This window comes from Felis catus, chromosome C2 (assembly GCF_018350175.1).
Source record: "Felis catus isolate Fca126 chromosome C2, F.catus_Fca126_mat1.0, whole genome shotgun sequence".
Classification (NCBI taxonomy): Eukaryota; Metazoa; Chordata; class Mammalia; order Carnivora; family Felidae; genus Felis; species Felis catus.
Genome location: NC_058376.1, coordinates 34,666,468 through 34,686,507, shown reverse-complemented (window position 1 = coordinate 34,686,507; position 20,040 = coordinate 34,666,468). Strand labels below are relative to the sequence as shown.

General features: G+C 33.2%; 1 protein-coding gene across 4 annotated transcripts in view; it reads left to right on the top strand.

Moving 5' to 3' along the window:
* GBE1 (1,4-alpha-glucan branching enzyme 1) overlaps positions 1 to 20,040 on the top strand; it is a 290,641-nt gene that overhangs the window by 124,535 nt on the left and 146,066 nt on the right. For all 4 annotated transcript variants that reach the window (XM_019839239.3, NM_001009872.1, XM_045036323.1 and 1 more), the window contains 4 exon segments: positions 4,435 to 4,560; positions 5,369 to 5,504; positions 7,660 to 7,750; positions 11,186 to 11,395. In XM_019839239.3, the coding sequence (XP_019694798.1) occupies positions 4,435 to 4,560; positions 5,369 to 5,504; positions 7,660 to 7,750; positions 11,186 to 11,395 (563 nt within the window).

The following is a 20,040-nucleotide window of genomic DNA, read 5'->3' as shown; positions in this document are numbered from 1 at the left end:
CACGTATCACATAGTTGTAATTTTAGTAGTATAATTTGGGCAAATTGAATTATAATATTCAACATGTCTGTCTTTTCTCTTGGTCTTCAACACATTCATTCATGAAACCCAGAGTTACATTCAATACCATTCTCCAGAGTACGCTAACACTTCCACTGTTTTTATAAGCAATTGTTGACCACCTGAGGAACATGTTATGTCAGTAATTCTTCAGTCCATAGGAACATTATTCTCTGGCAAGAAGCATTTCAACAGATACTCCTAGAATGAGTGAACACACACACACACACACACACACACACACACACACACACATTTTTTTAATTAATTTTTTTTTATTTTTATTTTTTAACGTTTATTTATTTTTGAGACAGAGAGGGACAGAGCATGAACGGGGGAGAATCATAGAGAGAGGGAGACACAGAATCTGAAACAGGCTCCAGGCTCTGAGCTGTCAGCACAGAGCCGGACCTGGGGCTCGAACTCACGGACTGCGAGATCATGACCTGAGGTGAAGTCGGATGCTTAACCTACTGAGCCACCCAGGTGCCCGACATTTTTTTTTAAAGATCTTTTCTATTTTACCAAACTTCCTTACATTGTTTATGTCAGTTCTAAATGACATTTTCTAAATAAAATTTGACTGCATATAGTCAGTAAGTCAATTTGGCTTTTGCACAGGTAGAGGTTTCTTTTATACACTTGTTTGTTTAGTAACATCTTTTGATGGCAGCTTCCCATAAGTCAAAGAGATAATTTGGCTTATTAAAAAATGAGCCTGCTAATATTTTATAATCTAGGAAAATGTTATAATTTTTAAAAGTATCTATTTGCCCTATAAAAACTTCATCACATTATCTTCATTAGCATATTCCTTTAAAGTAATTTGATATATTTTTGGAGTTTTATTTCTGACACTGTCAATATATTTAAGGTACATAATATGCAACTTGACTAGCACAGCTCTACAAATGTATATGCAGTTGTATAAATGTATTGACAGTCCTTATTTGTTTCTGATCAACAAAGTTATATAAATGAAATGAAGTAATATATAGAAACTGCCAACAAAAGCTGCTAATAATCTATCCATAGCCAACTATCTAAATATTTCTTTTCTATTTGTTTAAATACTTCAGTCCATGGGTTTGTATGCATTTACATTTGGAAGATTCAGCCCATTCTTTTTCATAACTTGAAAGAATATTCTTACAACCTTCAATATAATTCATTGCTACAGTTTTTACAGCTATACATTCTTCAGTCATTCACTCTGCCAATAAAAGTAACATGAAGGTCAGTAGACAAGGATATAGTTCTTTGGACACATCTCTGATTACTTCCATGGCAAGTTTCTATAATTAGAATTGCTGAGTCACTGAGAATTTTTGAAAAATTTTTTTAGGCATATTGCCAAATTGCTCCTCAGAGCTTTTATACTGTTTTACACTTATACTAGCAGTGTATAAGCCTTTTAATTTGAGAGTCTCAAGAGAATTCTTATACTTCAGCTGTTAGACTTATTATCCTTGAAAGATCAATCTGGCTATCTCTTTTCAGTTTGCTATATACCATATGCTATTTTGAGGTTATAAATTAAGTGATGTAAAGTCTTATCTCATCATCTAAAAATCCTTTTATCTGAATCTGAACTCATGAGAGCCAAAATCTAGGTATTGCACCTCCCCAAATGTGTGCAAAACTTAGTTCAGAAAGATTATATTCCTTATTCGTTGGAACTTGTCTCAAGTTAGGTTTATTTGGATTTCTTATAATACTCTTAGCTGATTACCACAACAATTTAAGGACAGCAAATGGAAAAAAAAAAAAAACCAAGGTGAGGTGGCTTCTACAGGTGAGTGCTTAGGAAAAACTGAAGTAAGAAAGAAGCCTCCAAATCAGGGGCCTAAAGAAGAGATTTTACTTACCTTTTACATAATGATCACAGATAAGTGTTTCAGATTTGATGACAAGCTTTGCTTTACATGTCATTGAAGTACCTGGGTTATAATTCTGTTGCTGAAAAGGAAAGAGGCAATTGGATATTTAAAATTTTCTACCCTAAGTAACAATACTAATAGACTATTAGTGAGGGAAGAAATAGAACTTTTGGAAACAAGGATATTGAGGTCACTCAGTGAATGATTAAATAAATCTTTGTCAGGTGTAGAGTTTGATTTTACCCTACCTACAAGCTTATTACTTGTTACTATTTTATGGAACCTGGCAGAATGCACAGGACTCCTGGGTCAGAGACAAATGATTTTATTAGTCACAGCAGAGTAAACAGTATGAGCATCATATTTGCATTGGTTATCTTTGTTTTCAAATCCCATGGGTGACACCACACGGTCCAGATGGATGCTGCTGACACAGTTGGTTTGCATCATAGCTCAGGAACATTCATCTTGGGGAATCCATTCTTTTATAGCAAGCAATAAGCAAGCCTATTCTGTATCTTGAAGGCAGACATTATCTCATTCCTCAGGGTAGCATGCTACAAACACAACTCTGAGAAATGGCTTTTGTCAGTAACTGTCAGGGCCTTGTATTCTTGGCCTACCCAGCAAAATATGTAGGAATATTAGAGACCCACAGAGGGACTGTTCCTTTCAACATACATCACACAGTAGCCTCTGAAGGCATGTGTACAAGCAATGTTCTAAAGATGTTGTCTAAAGTCGTGTACAAGCAGTGTTCTAAAGAATGAAAATTACGTTTAGCATGAGGAGATTCTTGATGCCAGCTACTTAAAGTTTCAAACATTCTCTCTGCCAACAGATACCTTTACAAATAATTGTGGGTTCATGATCATCCTTTGCAGGGACTGTGGAGCCATTTAACAAAAGAGAGAAAAGACAGATGGGTGGATTAGGCAAAGTGCTATTTATTGAAAACCGATTTCTAATATTTTACTTTCCCATAGCTTGTACTCAGTTGATGAGTGAGAAAAAAGTAATATGCTTTAAACATATACAATTATATATTATACCAGAAATTCATGTGGCTCAAGGGACATATATTTTTGGGATGAACTACTACTGAAGTGGATTAATCCTATTCATTTTTTGGTGATAATGATTTGAATGATAGAAATATTTGGCTGTCATTGGCTTCAATCAGTGGATATAATAATAATGAAGGAAAAAGAATCTTGTTCGTCTAAGTTAGATATTCCTTTTCACAACTAACCTGCCCCTTCCATCATAAATCAGGGTTTATTATTTATTTATTTTTTAGTATCTGTAGGAAGTGCAGTGGTTACCTGTTAAGAGTAAGGAAGTGAGTATCAGAGGCTCTGTGTTCAGCTTTGGCTCTGCTACTCGGTGACTTTGGGACTTTTGGCAATTCAATCTCATGTAATATTTAGGTTATAAAGTTTCTCTAGAATCTAGTAAGATATGACGATGAAAGTCCTTTCTAAACTGTAAAGTATTATACAAATATTTAATTTCTAATAATTATGCACACTAGATTTTTTACTATTAAAGGAGACTGAAGAATATATTCTCTCTCAATGCTAATGTTATAGCTCCTAATCTGAACAATTTTCATCATCATATACCATCTTTTAGGTTTAATTAAAAAACTTTCTTAAAAAGGTACCATTTCATTCACTTGGAAGCTCTGCTCATGTGACTCACTTTATTATCTAACCTTGTTGATCAATTCAAGGTCCTTTATTTAGTATCCTCTCTAAAAGGGTAGATTTGCATTTTATTGATTTTTTTTTATTAATGATAATAATAGGGATTCTATTGGCAAATACAGGAATGGATGTTTAAAGGGGGAAATTATTGGTTTAATATGGTAAAGCATACTTGGAATAGGGTGCAGAGGAAGTTGAAAATGGTGGAAAATATTTGCAGGGTGGTATCTGTGTGTGTATGTATGTATGTATGTATGTATGTATGTATGTATATGTGCCTGTGCACAATACAAATGCTAATCAAAATCCATTTTTCTCCTTTAGCTTCTTGAAAATGTTATGATTGCTATGAAAAAGAAATGCAAGAGATGGCAATATAGCTCATTACTTTTTTTTTAATACAGTAAGATTATTTCTTCTTGTTGATTAATTTATTGACAGTAGCTTCCAAATAATATTCTTTTTTTTTTTTTTTTTTTTACTATCTATTTTATGTTTACTTTAATTAAGCACTCTAATGGTTGGTTGGCAATGTTGGCAGTTGCCAGAGAATTATAAAATATTTAAGTTGGAATCTACTTAAATAATCATATACTATAACAGATGAGATGAGAAAGTAAACTCCATGGAATTTAAACATTTTTAAGGCCACACATCAGTGTGGTAGTTTAGATTCTTAAGACCATTCCTCCTTTTCTTAATTGTAGCAGTGCTCATAAACTCTTAGGCATTATCTTAGAGCTTTCGAAGTATTTTAAAGCAATAACATCTCATTCTCTTTTTAGGTAGTTATTAGGAGTAAAAGTGGAGAGATCTTGTATCGTATTTCACCATGGGCGAAGTATGTGACTCGTGAAGGTGAAAATGTGAATTACGATTGGACACACTGGGATCCAGAACACCCATATAAAGTGAGAACAACAAATCTTTAAATAAATGCTTGTTCCAATATTTCTAGGAAAATTAATTTTTATTTTTATAACTTTTATAGTAATGTTCAACTTCTCTCTTCTCTGCCAGTTTTATATTTTACATCATAGTGTACCCGATATGCTCTACACATTATCAGAGTCCATCATCTGTAGCCAGTAGAATATAGTAGTGAGTTCTTGTTTTATCATGTGTTACTGAGGTTAGGAGAAGGGAAAAAGAAAACTAAATCTCTACATACTGACCTGTAAGGGATACTGTTGTTTTTTTTTTTTTGTTTTTTTTTTAAGCCACAATTTCTGTTTCATCATGGAATCTTCAGTGAGGTAATATTTCTCATTGTCATGAGTTAGAAGCAGGATCAATGTCCTTAGGAACAAGGAATAGGGAAGATACCTCATGAATATATTATTTAGGGTTTTTTTCAAGGTTTCTATGTATGTTTGAACTCACATCTCTGTCTTTTAAGTTATTGGAGCATGTTGATAAATGCTTTGCATTTGATAATTATGTATGCATTTTAAGCTCTTATGTTTTCTTTAAGGCTCAATGATAAGGTGTAAGCCATTACATGATTACTCTTTTCAAACAGATCCATTAATATGGTTCTAAAAAGGAATTTACTTTTAAGAGAAAAATTTAATGGATGTAGCCAAATGCCTTTTATATGCAAAAACAGTTCCAAACTGTTTGACTGAGTTGATTCACCATTCCATTTAACATGCTAAATCAGATAGTATCATACCTGCATTTCTGATCTAATTCTTTATGTAATTTTATATTCTGTAGTTTAAGCATTCCAGACCAAAGAAGCCAAGAGGTGTAAGAATTTATGAATCTCATGTGGGAATTTCTTCCTATGAAGGAAAAATAGCTTCTTATAAACATTTTACATACAATGTACTACCGAGAATCAAAGACCTTGGTAAGTAATAACTGTGATTTTTATTCAGATAAAATTTTAATGAGTCTGTTCTCTTATTAGAAAAGCTAATTACAAGTGTCTCTTTTTTTGTGTTAAGAGATTAAATATGTAATAGAAATGCATTTTATTTTAGGCTTCTCAAATTGCCCTGTAATAGTGATAGCATAGAAAAGAGAAATGGAATAAGATAGAGTGTAAGAATTCAAGATATTATTCCAATTTCAATTTTAAGTAATGTGAACTGATGGCTTCCAAATTGTAGATAAATATGTAAGCATAATTACTTTTCTACAGGAGAGAACTTTTATCAATTTAAGTGGTCATTGATTATAGCATGTTCATTTTAGTCTGTTAGGGGAAAAAATCATATTTTTTTTAAGGTTACTGGAACTCATTTTGTATCAGAATCTAAGTATATATAGCTCCAGTCTGGATGACTTACTTGACAGATATTTATGGTACATCTTTCTGAGATACATCGTTCTAGGTGTTTGCATGTTGGACTGTAATGACATAGATTCTTGTCTTCATGGGAACAGCCAGGAGAGTTAATAGTGTACTGCTGAATTATTGATTCAGTATGCTTTAAATTTGTTATTTTTCTTTTTATAGGTAATGCCTTTTTATCATTTCACAGCATATTAGCACCTGCTCCAACAGCTAGGCAGGAAGATAAAGTACATTTAATTATTCTGCTTCTGGTAGGCAGTCTAAACTTTGGCTAGAAGAAAGGTTTGCAACTCACTGTTAAAGTTTTTAGTTGTACATTGCTGTTAATTATCTGCGATAGTGAAGTCAAATTCGTGAAACCTAAATTAATTAAATGTATGAATAATTTAATATTAATTATATTTAATAGATATTATATTTAAATTGTTATATTTGAGATGTGCTGCCATTTCATACTGCAGTACATTGTTTATGACCCAGATCTTGCAAAAGGTTGGACAGAACAAGGATTCTCTTCTTCTCATTGTTGTGCATAAGTTGAATAGCCCAGTACTCAGAACATAAATGAATCGAAGAATGAGTAATGCCATAAAATTAATAATAAAAACTATAAGTTGGAGCTTGATCATAAGAATGATTTTTATTTTATAATAGAGAAACTACAAACTCTATATTTTGTTATAAGATATATAATTGATTTATGCTATCTGAGCAGCAGTTTATACACATATTTCTATCATGATGGAAATATGATAAAGTGAATGAGGTTGTTTTCATAATGAAAAAGCCAGGAATAATAACTTCTCAGCAGATTATGAAGTGTAGTTTATGTTACTCTTTAACCATGAATCTCTAATTCGGAATGTGACATTGCAGTTGTTCCAGAATTAATTATGTACTGAAATATGTACATGAGAAGCTATATTGACATTAATTGGCCTTTGAGGACAGAGTATTTTCTATGTATATTAGAGAAATGTAGCTTTCAAACCAGTCAAATCATATTTGAAAATTTTGCCAAATTTGAAGATGCAAAAAATATTTCATTTAGTTATAATTTTAAAAATCACAAGTTTCTTCTTCTTTGATTATTGGCTTATATTAAAAACACATTAGTAAATACTTTTAAGGTTCTGTGTGGCTATGTGTGCACACATACAACTTTGGAGCAATTGTATAGGTAGAAGAATTAATGCTGGCTTTGTAATAGCTGCCTAGTGGAAACATGGATTTACTGGGTATCTTATGTTACATGGTAGAAATAATTGAAATATAAGGAAAAAGGTAAAATAAAAAGTATATGGCATGCAACTGGTTACTTTTATTTAGCTTTCATAATCTTCACTGTGAATATTATAAGTGCAACTGAAGTTTAGCATATGTAGATTGCCATCTTTAATATTCTAAAGTCAAATTAAGAGTATATTTGCATATCATTTATTACTTGTTAAAATGAAGACATTTCAAATAACTAGAGTACCACTCTCAAGAACTAACTGTCCAATTTTGTATTAGAAGGTCAGACAAGTCAAAGATGTTAAAGAAGTAGAACTTTTCAAAGTGATCAAATCCTTTGTATGTAAATGATCGTATGTAAAATTTAATGTCCTTAGAACAAAGATGCTGTGTGTGTGTGTGTATTTCTTTTTCATTTATTTTTTTTTTAATATTGCTTTTAATTTCTACTTGATCTTTGCCTATATAGGATACAACTGCATTCAGATGATGGCAATCATGGAGCATGCTTACTATGCCAGTTTTGGTTACCAGATCACAAGCTTCTTTGCAGCTTCAAGGTAAAATGAAAGTCTCAATTATAACCATTTTTATTTGAGAAAAAAAAAATAAATAAAAGTAATTTTTACATTTTATGTGATATTGTTTTGTAATCTATTTGGGGGTTAACAGTTTATCTTTTTTTTTTTTTTTTTTAACTACAATCATAGACTCTCTTTTCATCAAGCCTTATTGGCTAGCCATGATTCAACATTGCTTTTCATGAAATGATTTTTGTTAAAAAGTATCCAGTTAACGTGCTGAAATTGTCATGCATTTGGAGGCCCAAGTCTTAATCAGAAAATCATGCCTCCTGGAAGTCATTATTGCCAGAGCTCACATCCTTTACTGGAAAGAGATTGGCTCATATAGGAACATTACTGAGAAGGCTCTTGGTAGGACATATTACTGCCCACAGAAGGATTGTCCTTCTTTCTGGGCTTAAATCCAAAGAATGTGGATCTCTGGGCAGAAAGACAACAAAGAGTCCTATGTAATTGAAGAAGTATTGACCTGAACATGTCCAACATTGTCTCCATCTCATGGAACTTACACTGTTGTGGCATATAGACATCAATCCAATAATCATACATATTGGTTTAATATAGACATCAATAATCACACATACTGATTTCTATCTGTAATAAAAGCTAGGAAGAAAATGACAGGGTACTATAAGAGCCTAGAATGAGGGGTCTGATCAGTTTAGATTAGATCTGAACTGATTTGAGACTGACATATAAAACATAAGTAAGAGTGAACTGGGGGAGGAGTAAAGTAGGAATAAGGAGATAGTGTTTCTGACATAGAGAAAAAATACTGATACTTTTACCTGTTTCGCTATATATTCTCTAATATAGTGAATAAATTACCTGTATTTGTGATCTCTAAATCTTTCATTCCTCTCCTTTCTTGAACTCATTCCGAGTAGGCTTTTCTCCTCTTCATTGAAATTGCTTTTGTCAAGTATACTGATGACCTCCACACTGTTAAGTCCAATGATCAGCTATTATCCCACTTGAACTGTCAGCATTTGGCACAATTAATTACTTGTACCTTGTTAGGACATTTTTCTTTCCCTGGTTTTCAGGAAACTATTATTCTCCTGTTTGTGTATTTCCTATCTCTTTACTGCTTTTTTTTTTTTTTTTTAATTTGCTTTGCTTTTTTCTGACTACTAAATATTGGACCTCCCAGGGTTCAGCCCTTGGTTCCATTCTCTTCTGTATATGTATGATGTACGTTGAGGGTCTCATCAAGGCTCATCCATTCTTATGCCTTAAATATACTTTACATTATACTGGACTCTTCCCTTTCTGTACCTGCCTATACTCAGCTATCATAAAACCTAACCACATGTAACTTCAAAATATATCCTAAATCTGGCTTCTTCAATTGCTACCATCCTGTTCCAAGTTGCCATTATCTATAACCTGGATTATTTCAATAGCCTTTTAACTTCTCACTCTGTTTCCTCTTGTTCTTCCACCCCTTCCCTAGCCTTCTTTCCTCCATATACATGGGCTACTTTCTGCATGGTGACCTGACTAACCACTTTAAAATAAAAGTCAGATCATGTCCCTCTCTTGCTCAAAACCCACTAACAATTCCCTATCTCTTTCAGTGCAAAAGTCAAAGGCCTTATATTGGTCCATAAGACTCCATGTGTTCTGGGTCTTGGTGGACTCTCGGGGCTCATCTCTTTCTGGATCATTACACTCTGGCTACACTAGCCTATTTGCTATTCTTCCAGTGTTCCTAGCTTATTAGCTTAACTCTGTCCCCAATACCCTTTATGTCTGGATATCCTATCTTTTAGATATTCACACACCTTGCTCCTTACTTCTTTCAGGTCTTCCCTTGAACATTGCCTTCTTCATGAAACTTTCACTGATAACCCTGTTTAGAATAGCATACCTGCCCTTTCCACCAGTGGCTTTGCTTCATTTTTTCTTTAGAGAAGTTAATGCTATCTGACATCCCCCATGTTTTGCTTATTTATTTGTAGTCCTCCAATCCTCCAACTAGAATATAAATTCCATAAGGGCAGTGATATTTATTTTGTTCACTGCTGAATCTCAGAGCATAGACAATTTCGTGACACATGGTAGATGGCTTAATAAGTATTTGTTGAAAAAACAAATGAATGAAAGAGATTTTAAGGCTATTTATTTACTGAGCATGCTGTTCATTGAGTAGAAAAAAGGCTGGGATAAGGAGAGAAAGGGGTAAAGTGTCCTAAATCTAAAGTTATTGGAAGGAGCCAAATTAGGCAGTGCAGTAGGTCCTGATAATGTCCACAGTCTTCATCCTAAGCACAATGGGAGTATAAGTATGACTTCGGGTAGAGGATGAAATGATCACATTTTCATTTTTTAAAGATAGTTCTTGCTGCTCAATGTAGTTGACTACCAGGAGACCTGCGATATACTAAGCACTGTACTGCATCATGGGAAACCAGATAGTAAGAGCCTCTGCCCTCAAGGGACATATGATGTAGTGAGGAAGTGAGATAATAAATAATTACAAGGGTGACTGGGTGATTATTTACTTAAAGAGTAAAGTTGATGCTATGGAAGGCCAATATTGAGATTTTACATAGGTTAAGAAAAGCCTTCCCTCTTAGAGGAGTGATTTTTGTTTTCTTTTTCATGCAGACTAGAAAGCTGCTATTAACACAAACGTGTGCCTTTGAGCTACCCATGTTTTCTGCTTGGGTGGTGACAGACATGGCCCATCCTCTTGGCCTTCTGGCACCTGAAGGCATTCCAGTTTGGGAATAAGTAGGTACACGAGGGATGACCTCACTCAAGATACCAAGGACGTTGAAAGAAATACTCCAAGAGACTGCCTTTCCAAGCATACATACTCACAGGAATGGCCAGGTTTATGAACAGGGATTACCATGCTCCCCAGGCAAAATAGCCTTGGAAAAGAAAGTCAGAAACTCTGAGTTTAGAGAAACAGAGTTTACTACCTACTGGGGCGCCTGGGTGGCTCAGTCAGTTAAGCATCCGACTTCAGCTCAGCTCTTGATCTCATGGTTTGTGGGTTCAAGCCCTGCATCAGGCTCTGTGCTGACAGCTCAGAGCCTGGGGCCTGCTTCAGATTCTGTGTCTCCCTCTCTCTTCGCCCCTCCCTCACTCATGCTCTGTCTCTCAAAGATAAATAAACACTTAAAAGAAAAATAATTTATTACCTACAAACTCAAAATGTGAATTTTCATTGGGATATGAATCTATGTCTAATAGCTGGATTTTAATTATTTTTTATGGAATGCCTTAAAATTTGTTTACTAAGAAATACTATTCCACTTTGACTTGTACCCAAGTATTATGTCATAGTGTGTTTTCATATTTAAAGTACCTAGTACTGCACTGGTAAAACAAATGATACACAGTAAATGGTTCTTTGATTTAAATATGTTATGATTTTGTTTCTGCTTTATTCTTTAGCCGGTATGGAACGCCTGAAGAGCTGAAAGAACTGGTTGACACAGCTCACTCAATGGGTATTACAGTCCTCTTAGATGTGGTGCATAGCCATGCTTCAAAAAATTCAGAAGATGGATTGAATATGTTTGATGGAACAGATTCCTGTTATTTTCATTCTGGACCTAGAGGGAATCATGATCTTTGGGACAGTCGATTGTTTATCTACTCCAGGTAGGTACATGTAATATGGAAATGTTTTTACTGAAAAAAAATTTCAAGGAATATTGCTAAATTCATTGTGTGTGTAGTCTTTCACTGGTATACAACTTGTTAAGCTGATTTTTAAAAATTATGTAAGGAATGTTTACTATACATATAGACTTTCCTTGTTTTGAATAGCCCATGTATTTGTGGTAAGTTTCATTAAATTTCAGTTTTACCAATCTTAGGCCACTTAAAATATATTGGTTCTATGGTCACTTAAAATGATTTATATGAATAATTCTTTAATATCTAAAATAATACTTTATGAAGTTGAATTAACTGTAACAAGTCTCCTTTTAGTAGAAATATATATTGTATAAAATAAGTAATTTTTTAAAATGTTACTTCATATTTTGCTATCTTAATAATATTGCCATATTCCTGATCACAGCTAAATTAACATAACTTTAATAACAAGTAACATTTATTAGTATATAATATATCAGGTATGATGCCAAGTGTTTTAGCTATATTAGCTACATATTTTATTTTCCTTATTCTGCGTAACAACTCTACTTACACCTGGTAAGTTCTATTATTAGCATCATGTTACATAAAGGTAAGCTAAAGTTTATTGTTGAAACAGTTAAGATTAAACACATCTCTGACTTCTTTTACCGTTTAAACAGAAGGGTGTTTTAGGTGATTAAATCTAGATAGCTTCATAGGGCAAAATATTTTAAAATATCAAAAATACTCTGTATCCGTTATTGATTATAAGTGAAAATATAATGAAAATATGCTGTCAGGAATATAAAAAGTAGCAGAGTATCAACATATAACTAACTTTTTATAATAAATATTTTTGAAAGAATTTAATGAATTTTCTTTTGTATACTGCATTATACATAAACATACATGTATCTGGATGTTTATGTATCTGGATTTTCTTTTGTATGCTGCATTATACATAAACATACATGTATCTGGATGTTTATGTATCTGGATGTATCTTGCTGTAGCAAGTGCTTTGACAAAATGAAGGTTTCTAATTTTTCAACATAAATTAGATGACTTTCATGTGGAGGAAATTGTTTTGCTTTGCTCTTTCCTGAATGTTATACATTGTTTTATATTTCGTAACTGTATAGGAATCACTCATGCCAGATGAAGGAGCATAACATATTAGAAAAGACACAAGAGGTAGAAGCAGGTGGCAGGGTTCCAGGACTAGTTTTGGTCTGGAACAAATCGATTAATCATTCTGGTTCTCAGGTTTTTCATTATAAGAGGAAGCAGAGTTTGGGGGCTAATACAATTCCCTTTGTAAAGGTATTTTGTATCTGTGTCACCTTTTTGAACATTGCTTTTCATACTATGGATGTATAACAAGTAAAAAGGACTGAACCCATGCTAATTCTGTGATATAACTCCACTATTGAGAAAATCTTGTAAAAATAGTTTGTGGGCAAGAGATACAATTAATTGTACTCTCTGGTTCATATCTGGATGAATGGGTTGACTCTGTACTATAGAACTGTGCCTTATGAAAGAAATGCATTAAATAGTTAAATTTTTGTGTTATGACACAATTCTTCTGTAGAACTATGTCTTTAAAGAAAAAACTTTAGATGGATTTTTTAAATGTTACAAAAACGATTATTTATTTTATTAAAATATTTATTATAGTGTATTTTTCTATACCTGGAGCTCCCACAGTCCATTAAAAGCCATCCAGTTTTCTAAAGAAAAGAGATTATACATAACTTTTTTTAAGAAACATTTCTATTATAGAAATTAAGACATATTTAACATTTTATTTAATACTTGTTTTATTATGGAACTATTAACTTTCTCAGGTGCTTGCTTTTGGTAAATAATATATAGCATGATTCTGGCTTATAATTTTTAATATGACTAATTCTTTTGGCTACATTATGTCGTAGAGGCTTAGTACTTTGTAAATATAGTTCCATGTAAAATGCATTTTATTATTCTATATGTTGTTCTGTTTGACAATACTGTACCTACATTTTCCAATTTAAGAGAGCTAGTATTTTCTATATAGGTTAATACTATCGGTTATGACATCATTATACAATATAGATAAAACCCTACAAAGCCAATTTAAACAAGTTAAATCACCAAATTTAAACAAATAATTTTTTAATACTTAGATTGCTCAATGTACAAAATAGTAAAGATTCTAGGGCTCTTTGAATTATTTTCTCACTACTGTATACAATTGATTAAAAACTTTATTGACAAAATTTATATTAGCTTGATGAAACTTATCAGGATTTTCTTCCTTCTATTCTGATTAGTTATAACACATGCAATGTGACAGTAACATTGCTTTGCTGCAATGCTAAAGCCTTTTTTATAATCAGCATTTATGTTTTAATTTTTATCCTGCTCTTTTGGTTATTTATTGCTGCTTAACCAGCTCAAAGTTTAGTGACTTCAGATAATAGCAGTTGTTGGGGCTCCTGGACGGCTCAGCCAGTAGAGCATGAGACTCTTGATTTCCAGGTCATGAACTCGAGCCCCATGTTGGGTGTAGAGATGGTTCCAGACCAGCAATTTGGGTATAGATCAAGAGGAATGCTCTTCCTTTCTGCATGTCCGGTCAGTTGGAGTGGTTTAATTCAAGGGTGGAACATCCACTTTGTTTAAGGATGGTTCATTCACATGACTGACAGTTGGTGCTGGCTCTCAGCTAGGAGCTCAGTCATGGCTGTGGGCCAAAGGGCTTCAGTGCCTCTTGTAGCCCACTGCACAAGCTACTTGGACTGTCTTACAATAGTGAATTCCCAAATGACATTCAGGCTGCCATTTCTTATGGTCTGGATCTAGAAGCTGACACAGCATCATTTCTGCTCTAAACTATATAGATTGAATAGTTACAGATTCAAGGGACAGAAGCATTAAAGAATTTTAGTTCTGTGTTTTAAAATACCCATCTATAACAAGTTTTGACAGCATACAATGAACATACCACTTGACAAATTCAAAAATATATTGAAATATTTGTCTATGTGGAAATATTATTTTTCAGCTGTATTTCTGTGGTAGAGAGTTTTGTCTGAAATAGGCAATTTTTTTTTTTTTAAGTTTTTTAATGTTTATTCATTTTTGAGAGACAGAATGTGAGGCGGGGGAGGGCAGGGAGAGGGAGACACAGAATCTGAAGCAGGCCCCAGGCTCTGAGCTGTCAGCACAGAGCCCGATGTGGGGCTCGAACTCAGGAACTGCAAGGTCATGACCTGAGCTGAAGTCAGATCCTTAACTGACTGAGCCACCCAGGTGCCCCTGAAACAGAAATTTTTTTTAAAAATATGTACCTTTCATTATGAAAGTAATAATGTCATTGTTGACAATTAGAGAATATAAAAAGACCCACGTTTTCCAAAATATAAAAAATATTATTCTTAATAAGTATAAATAACATTCTTTGTACATGAGTGCATTTAATGACTATAAACTCATTAAACATATGTATACACACATGGAAACCTATTACTCTCCCCACAGAATAGCTACTCTGCCTGTTATTTTGGGTTGATTCCTTACCCAGATAAAATCAGAAGCTACATATTTTAAAATACAAGTCTTTTCTCCTGCTTATCTTTGATTTGTTGATTAATATTACACTCCATGGAAAAGCATATATAAATATGGTACATGGCTTGTGTAAGGCCTAAGCCTCTTTTTTGAAAACTTGTAATAATTTTGAAATAATTATATTTACTGTTTGAAAAAAAATAATCTTATATAGAATCAGCTTCTGTAAAGATATGTTGCTGATGCTTATTCATCCTATCTATATGTCATAACCTGTCACCGTTTATACTCTCTGATTCAAGTGCCATCATCAAAGTTATCAGAATTAAATCTCTCACTCCGAGTAATACCAGAGATCTGTCTGTGCTATTTCATTACCTGCTATGAATAAATTTCCAATCAAGAGCTGCCCATGTTTTAATTTTCTGTCTACTTGGCTGAACTGCCTTCTAGCCCTGCTAAATTACTAATGACAGTTCATAACAGAGGTTGGGATGTCCTTACTTTAGTTGGTAAAGAGAACTTTCTGACAAATCTGTCATCCATAAGTTTCTGAAGTTTCTAGATTTAAGAAATAATGGATACAATTTAGAGGTCTAAGTTTTAAATTCTGTTTTGCTTATTCCTCTGGCACTGTGTAAATGCCCTTGATAAAATAACAAGATAACTGCAGATTTGTTGAGCTTAAACAATTGTGCCTTAACTATTACTAAAGCTTCAAATGAGTACCTTTTCTTTGTTGAGTATTTCTCTCAGAGATAAGGTATTGAATCTCAAAGGAGATAAATAGTACAGCTAATGTTCTTTTTTTCTCTGAAATTTACATTTGGGCACAAAGGTATTGTAATCATATTCCTTCAGGGTTCATGATGAAACAACTATTAGGTAGAAAGATATTCTACTATTATCTTGAGTTACTAGAGTTCCTTTTAGGAACAAAAGTAAATCCGGTTTGCTTTTTAGTGTCATAAACACATGGAATGAAATACTCCTTAGTACAGACACTATAATAATTGTGTTTTTAATTGTGGTAGTCCTTTCCATAAGTTAAAATGTGGAAGGAAATTCATGGGGGGGCCTTTCTTGTTTAGAGTGGATATCTGTATCTTAAGTGGTCTATGGTATCTTATATGGTTTTTCTTTTTTTAGTTTGTGAATATAGTAAATTCCATTTATTAAATTTTGAATGTTAAGCTAGTCTTGCATTCCTGGGGTAAACCCTCGTGAACATAGTTGCTCATATTCTAGACAAAATTTTAGTATATTTATATATGATATTTTACCATGACCAAATCAGTTCTTAATGATGAATCTTAAGGATTATTGTACATTGATGTATTAGCTAACGAGTATATGGTATGGTATATCTTGATTTGCAAGACTTTTAAGAGCTAAGTATCCAGGACATGATTAGAAACTTGTAATATTATTACTTTAAAGAGAACTTAAAAGGCATGTACTTCTTTGTGGTTTCTTAAAAGCAAAAAAAAAAAAAAAAAAAAAAAAAATCGAAAAGTCATGTGTCATGGGGTGAAATAATTTCTCTTTTTATGGTAGTAAAAATGGCCACAATAACAAAAAATAGCATAGAAAAGTTAATGTGTGCAACTAACAGTTTGGTATTATCTGGAAAATTTAAAGATTCATATGTCCTAGGATGCATTGCAAAATATATACACTTGGGAAACTCCTGAGCATATACTAATCAGAAGTTTGGGAAAAAATAGACCAAAAAGTCATTCCCTTCAGAGTATGGATAATATTTTAAAAATTAATTTGAAATAATGGTTTTTAAAGAAATTTCTGTGGATTGGGGGAAAATATCAAGAAAAAATTTCCATCATTGTGATTTTATTGCCACAATTTCATTCATAAAAGTTCTTTGCAGGAGTGCCTGGGTGGATCAGTTGGTTGAGCATCTGACCCTTGATTTTGGCAGGGGTCATGATCCCAGGGTCATGGATTGAGGCCCTCATTGGGCTCTGTGCTGAAAGTGAAGCCTGCTTGAGATTCATTCTTTCTCTCTCTCCTTCTCTCTCTCAGTCTCTCTCTCTCCCTCTCTCTCAGCTCACTTGCTCTCTCTCTCCCTCCACCCCTTGTCCCTGCTTGTGCGCTCTCTCTAAAATAAAAATAAATAAATAAATAAATAAATATTTTTAAAAAGTTCTTTTCATACACATAAATCTTGGAAGTAGTTTTTGGTGAACTTTTAAAAGGGTTTCAGTTTTAGTATTTTGCAAGCCCATTGGTTATAAATATATAAATATAAATAAATATAAATATAGATATAAAATGTAAATATAAATATAAATGAATCCTCTTGTGGTTACCTAACTTCAGGGAAAGTGGAAATATACAAGTCAAATTTTAGCAAAGATGATAGATGATGGAGGGAGTGGAAAAAAAAAACTTTTATAATTGAATAATCCCAGCCATTGATTATCTCATTTATATCTATGTATTTTAGTGAGCTGTTACAGCCAGGAGAAGCATTAAAATCACATATCAAGGTGACTTTTAACTTTAACCAGACCCTTGACTATTTTATCTTTATTTTAAAATTAGTTTCTTTGTGTGTATGAGTTAACAGTGCACTTAACGTGTTACTAAAGTGTCACAAAAAAAAAGCAATTAATAACTAGTACATATATATGGAAATACACAAATGGAGGGATGTATACATATATGGAGGGATGTTGACAAGTTTTCACTGATAGGGCACACAATCAAAAAGTTTACTGATCCCTTAATTAGATCAGTTTTTAGATAAATTAAGATTAACATCACAATTTTTAAAAAAAATAATCTATTTTTAGGTTAACATCATAGACTTTTTTTAAATTAACTTTTTTTTCTGAATAGTTCATTTATTCTATTGACTATTTAACAAACATGAAATATCTACCAAGCATCATGCCTTTACAGACGTGATATTTTCAATATATTTAAATGTAGCACAAACCCTAAAATAAAATATGTGTTTTTAATTTCTTTGGATCGGTTTCCAAACATTTATATATTTTTTTAACTGAGGTAATACATCATCATTTTAGACAGACAAATATCTGTCCTATTTGCTTTATAAATTTTCAAAAAGCAAACAAATGATTTGTATGAAGCAAATGATAGATGATTAAAAGACAGTTTTGAACATTGATATAGCAAACAGCTAACTGTGGCTAAGACAGTCAATCAACAACAAACAAATAATACTCTATTCTTCATTAAGAACATTAAAATCTCACAGTAAGATTGTTGTTAATAGTTTCAGTGAATGCTGGATATGCCATAAAAAGTCTTAACTGTTTTCTTCTTTCATAGTACATTTTCTTTTCCCTTTAGAATTTTTTGTTGTATAAGCCAGAACCTTATTTCAGCTTGATTAAGGAAAATGGTTAAATCTACTATTTCAAAGAAAGTAGAGTGAGATTCAAAATTCAGACAGACTAATTCTCTATTTTAAAAGAGATTAAGAAAGTTGCTATATCAATCTAATCTGTCTGGATTTCAGTGTGAATAGTAGAAATGTAGCTTCTCTCACAGGGTTTATGAGATTATTCAGCCTAGCAGAAAGGTTTCTGTCGATGCAGAGCACAGCACAGGGGTGAGGATTTACAGTCTTTGTATGAACTTTGTTCCAGGTATTATCTACCCCGTTTATTCCCCACAAGTCTAAAATTTAGGTACATAGGGATATTGTGAAAATATCTTGAGTATTTAGGTCTTACTCACCAGTACCATTCACTTTTTCAAGTCCAAACTCACTTTAAAAGTAGGACAGTTCTACTTGGTAATTTGCCTTAAATTTGAAAATGCTGTGCTCTAAAAGCTGCTTCTTTAGCCTAAGACAATGGTCCATGATAGTGAAAATAGTCTAAAAGTCCCTATTCAATGATTATTCATTTAAATGTGGAAATTTCATGGAGTCTATAATAATAATATCTGGTTTTGTTAATGACCTTTATAAACAAGCAGGTAAAAGGTGACAAAAAATCTATTTCCTGTCTGTGTGTAACAAAACAACTTGTTTAAACATGTCTATTTCCTAGGGAATGGACTAGCAGTTTTGAAGTTATAAAACAGTATTTCATGGTTTCCTAGATGAATGATTTCCTTAACATTAAGCTGCAGATAAATAATCCATGTTACACTGAGCCAATTATTTTCAGAAAATACAGGTATCTCATAATTTTGGAAGGACACATTTGTAAGTATTACAAAGATTATTCACCTTTGAGAGGTTTCCCCCTACTCATTTAGATTACCAATCAGGCCTATTTTTCTCTAACTCCTGAATTTCTACTCCACATTTTGTGATGGTGAGATATCCCTGTTTGGTTGTACCTCAGGTCTTCAGTCTGTCTTTTTTTTTTTTTTTTCTTTCATTGTTAGTAAGAGAAGCCCTCAGCCTCAGGATTGATTTCATTGTCTCCTTCCAGGCTAATAATACGCCTCCCAAAGATTAGACCTTTGCCTGTGTAGCCTTTCAAAATTCTGTCTGCTGAAAGCATCAGTAAAACTCAGGGCCAGTTAGAGTTAACATTTTCTCTCAGTGCTTCAGGAAACAAAACAGCATGATAGCTAACTGTTCTAAAACTTGAGATCTCTTCCTAGTACTGTGTTAGGGATAGCAAATGGGCCCAACTGGATGTCCAGGTGTATTCACCTGGTCTTTGTTGTCTGATGATAATCATGATGATTACAGTGGTGGCCATTGTTAAGGAACATTCAATTTGGAGGCAGTTGGTACTTTACATATATTATTGAACTTCCTTCTGTGACTACTTGATGTAAAATGACTCCTCCAAGAGCACCTGAGTGACTCAGTCCATTAAGTATCCCTTGATTTTGGCTCAGGTCAGGATCTCACAGTTTGTGAGTTCCAGCCCCATGTCAGGCTCTGCCATTGACAGAATGGAGCCTGCTTGGGATTCTCTCTCACCTCTCTCTCTGCCCCTCTGCTTGTGCAATCTCTCTCTCTCTCTCACTCTTTCTCTCTCTCTCTCTCCCTCTCTCAAAATAAATAAATAAACATTAAAAAATAATTAAGTAAAATGACTCCTCTCGTCCCCCACCATTCCTTCTCTCCTTTTCTTGTCTAATTTTTG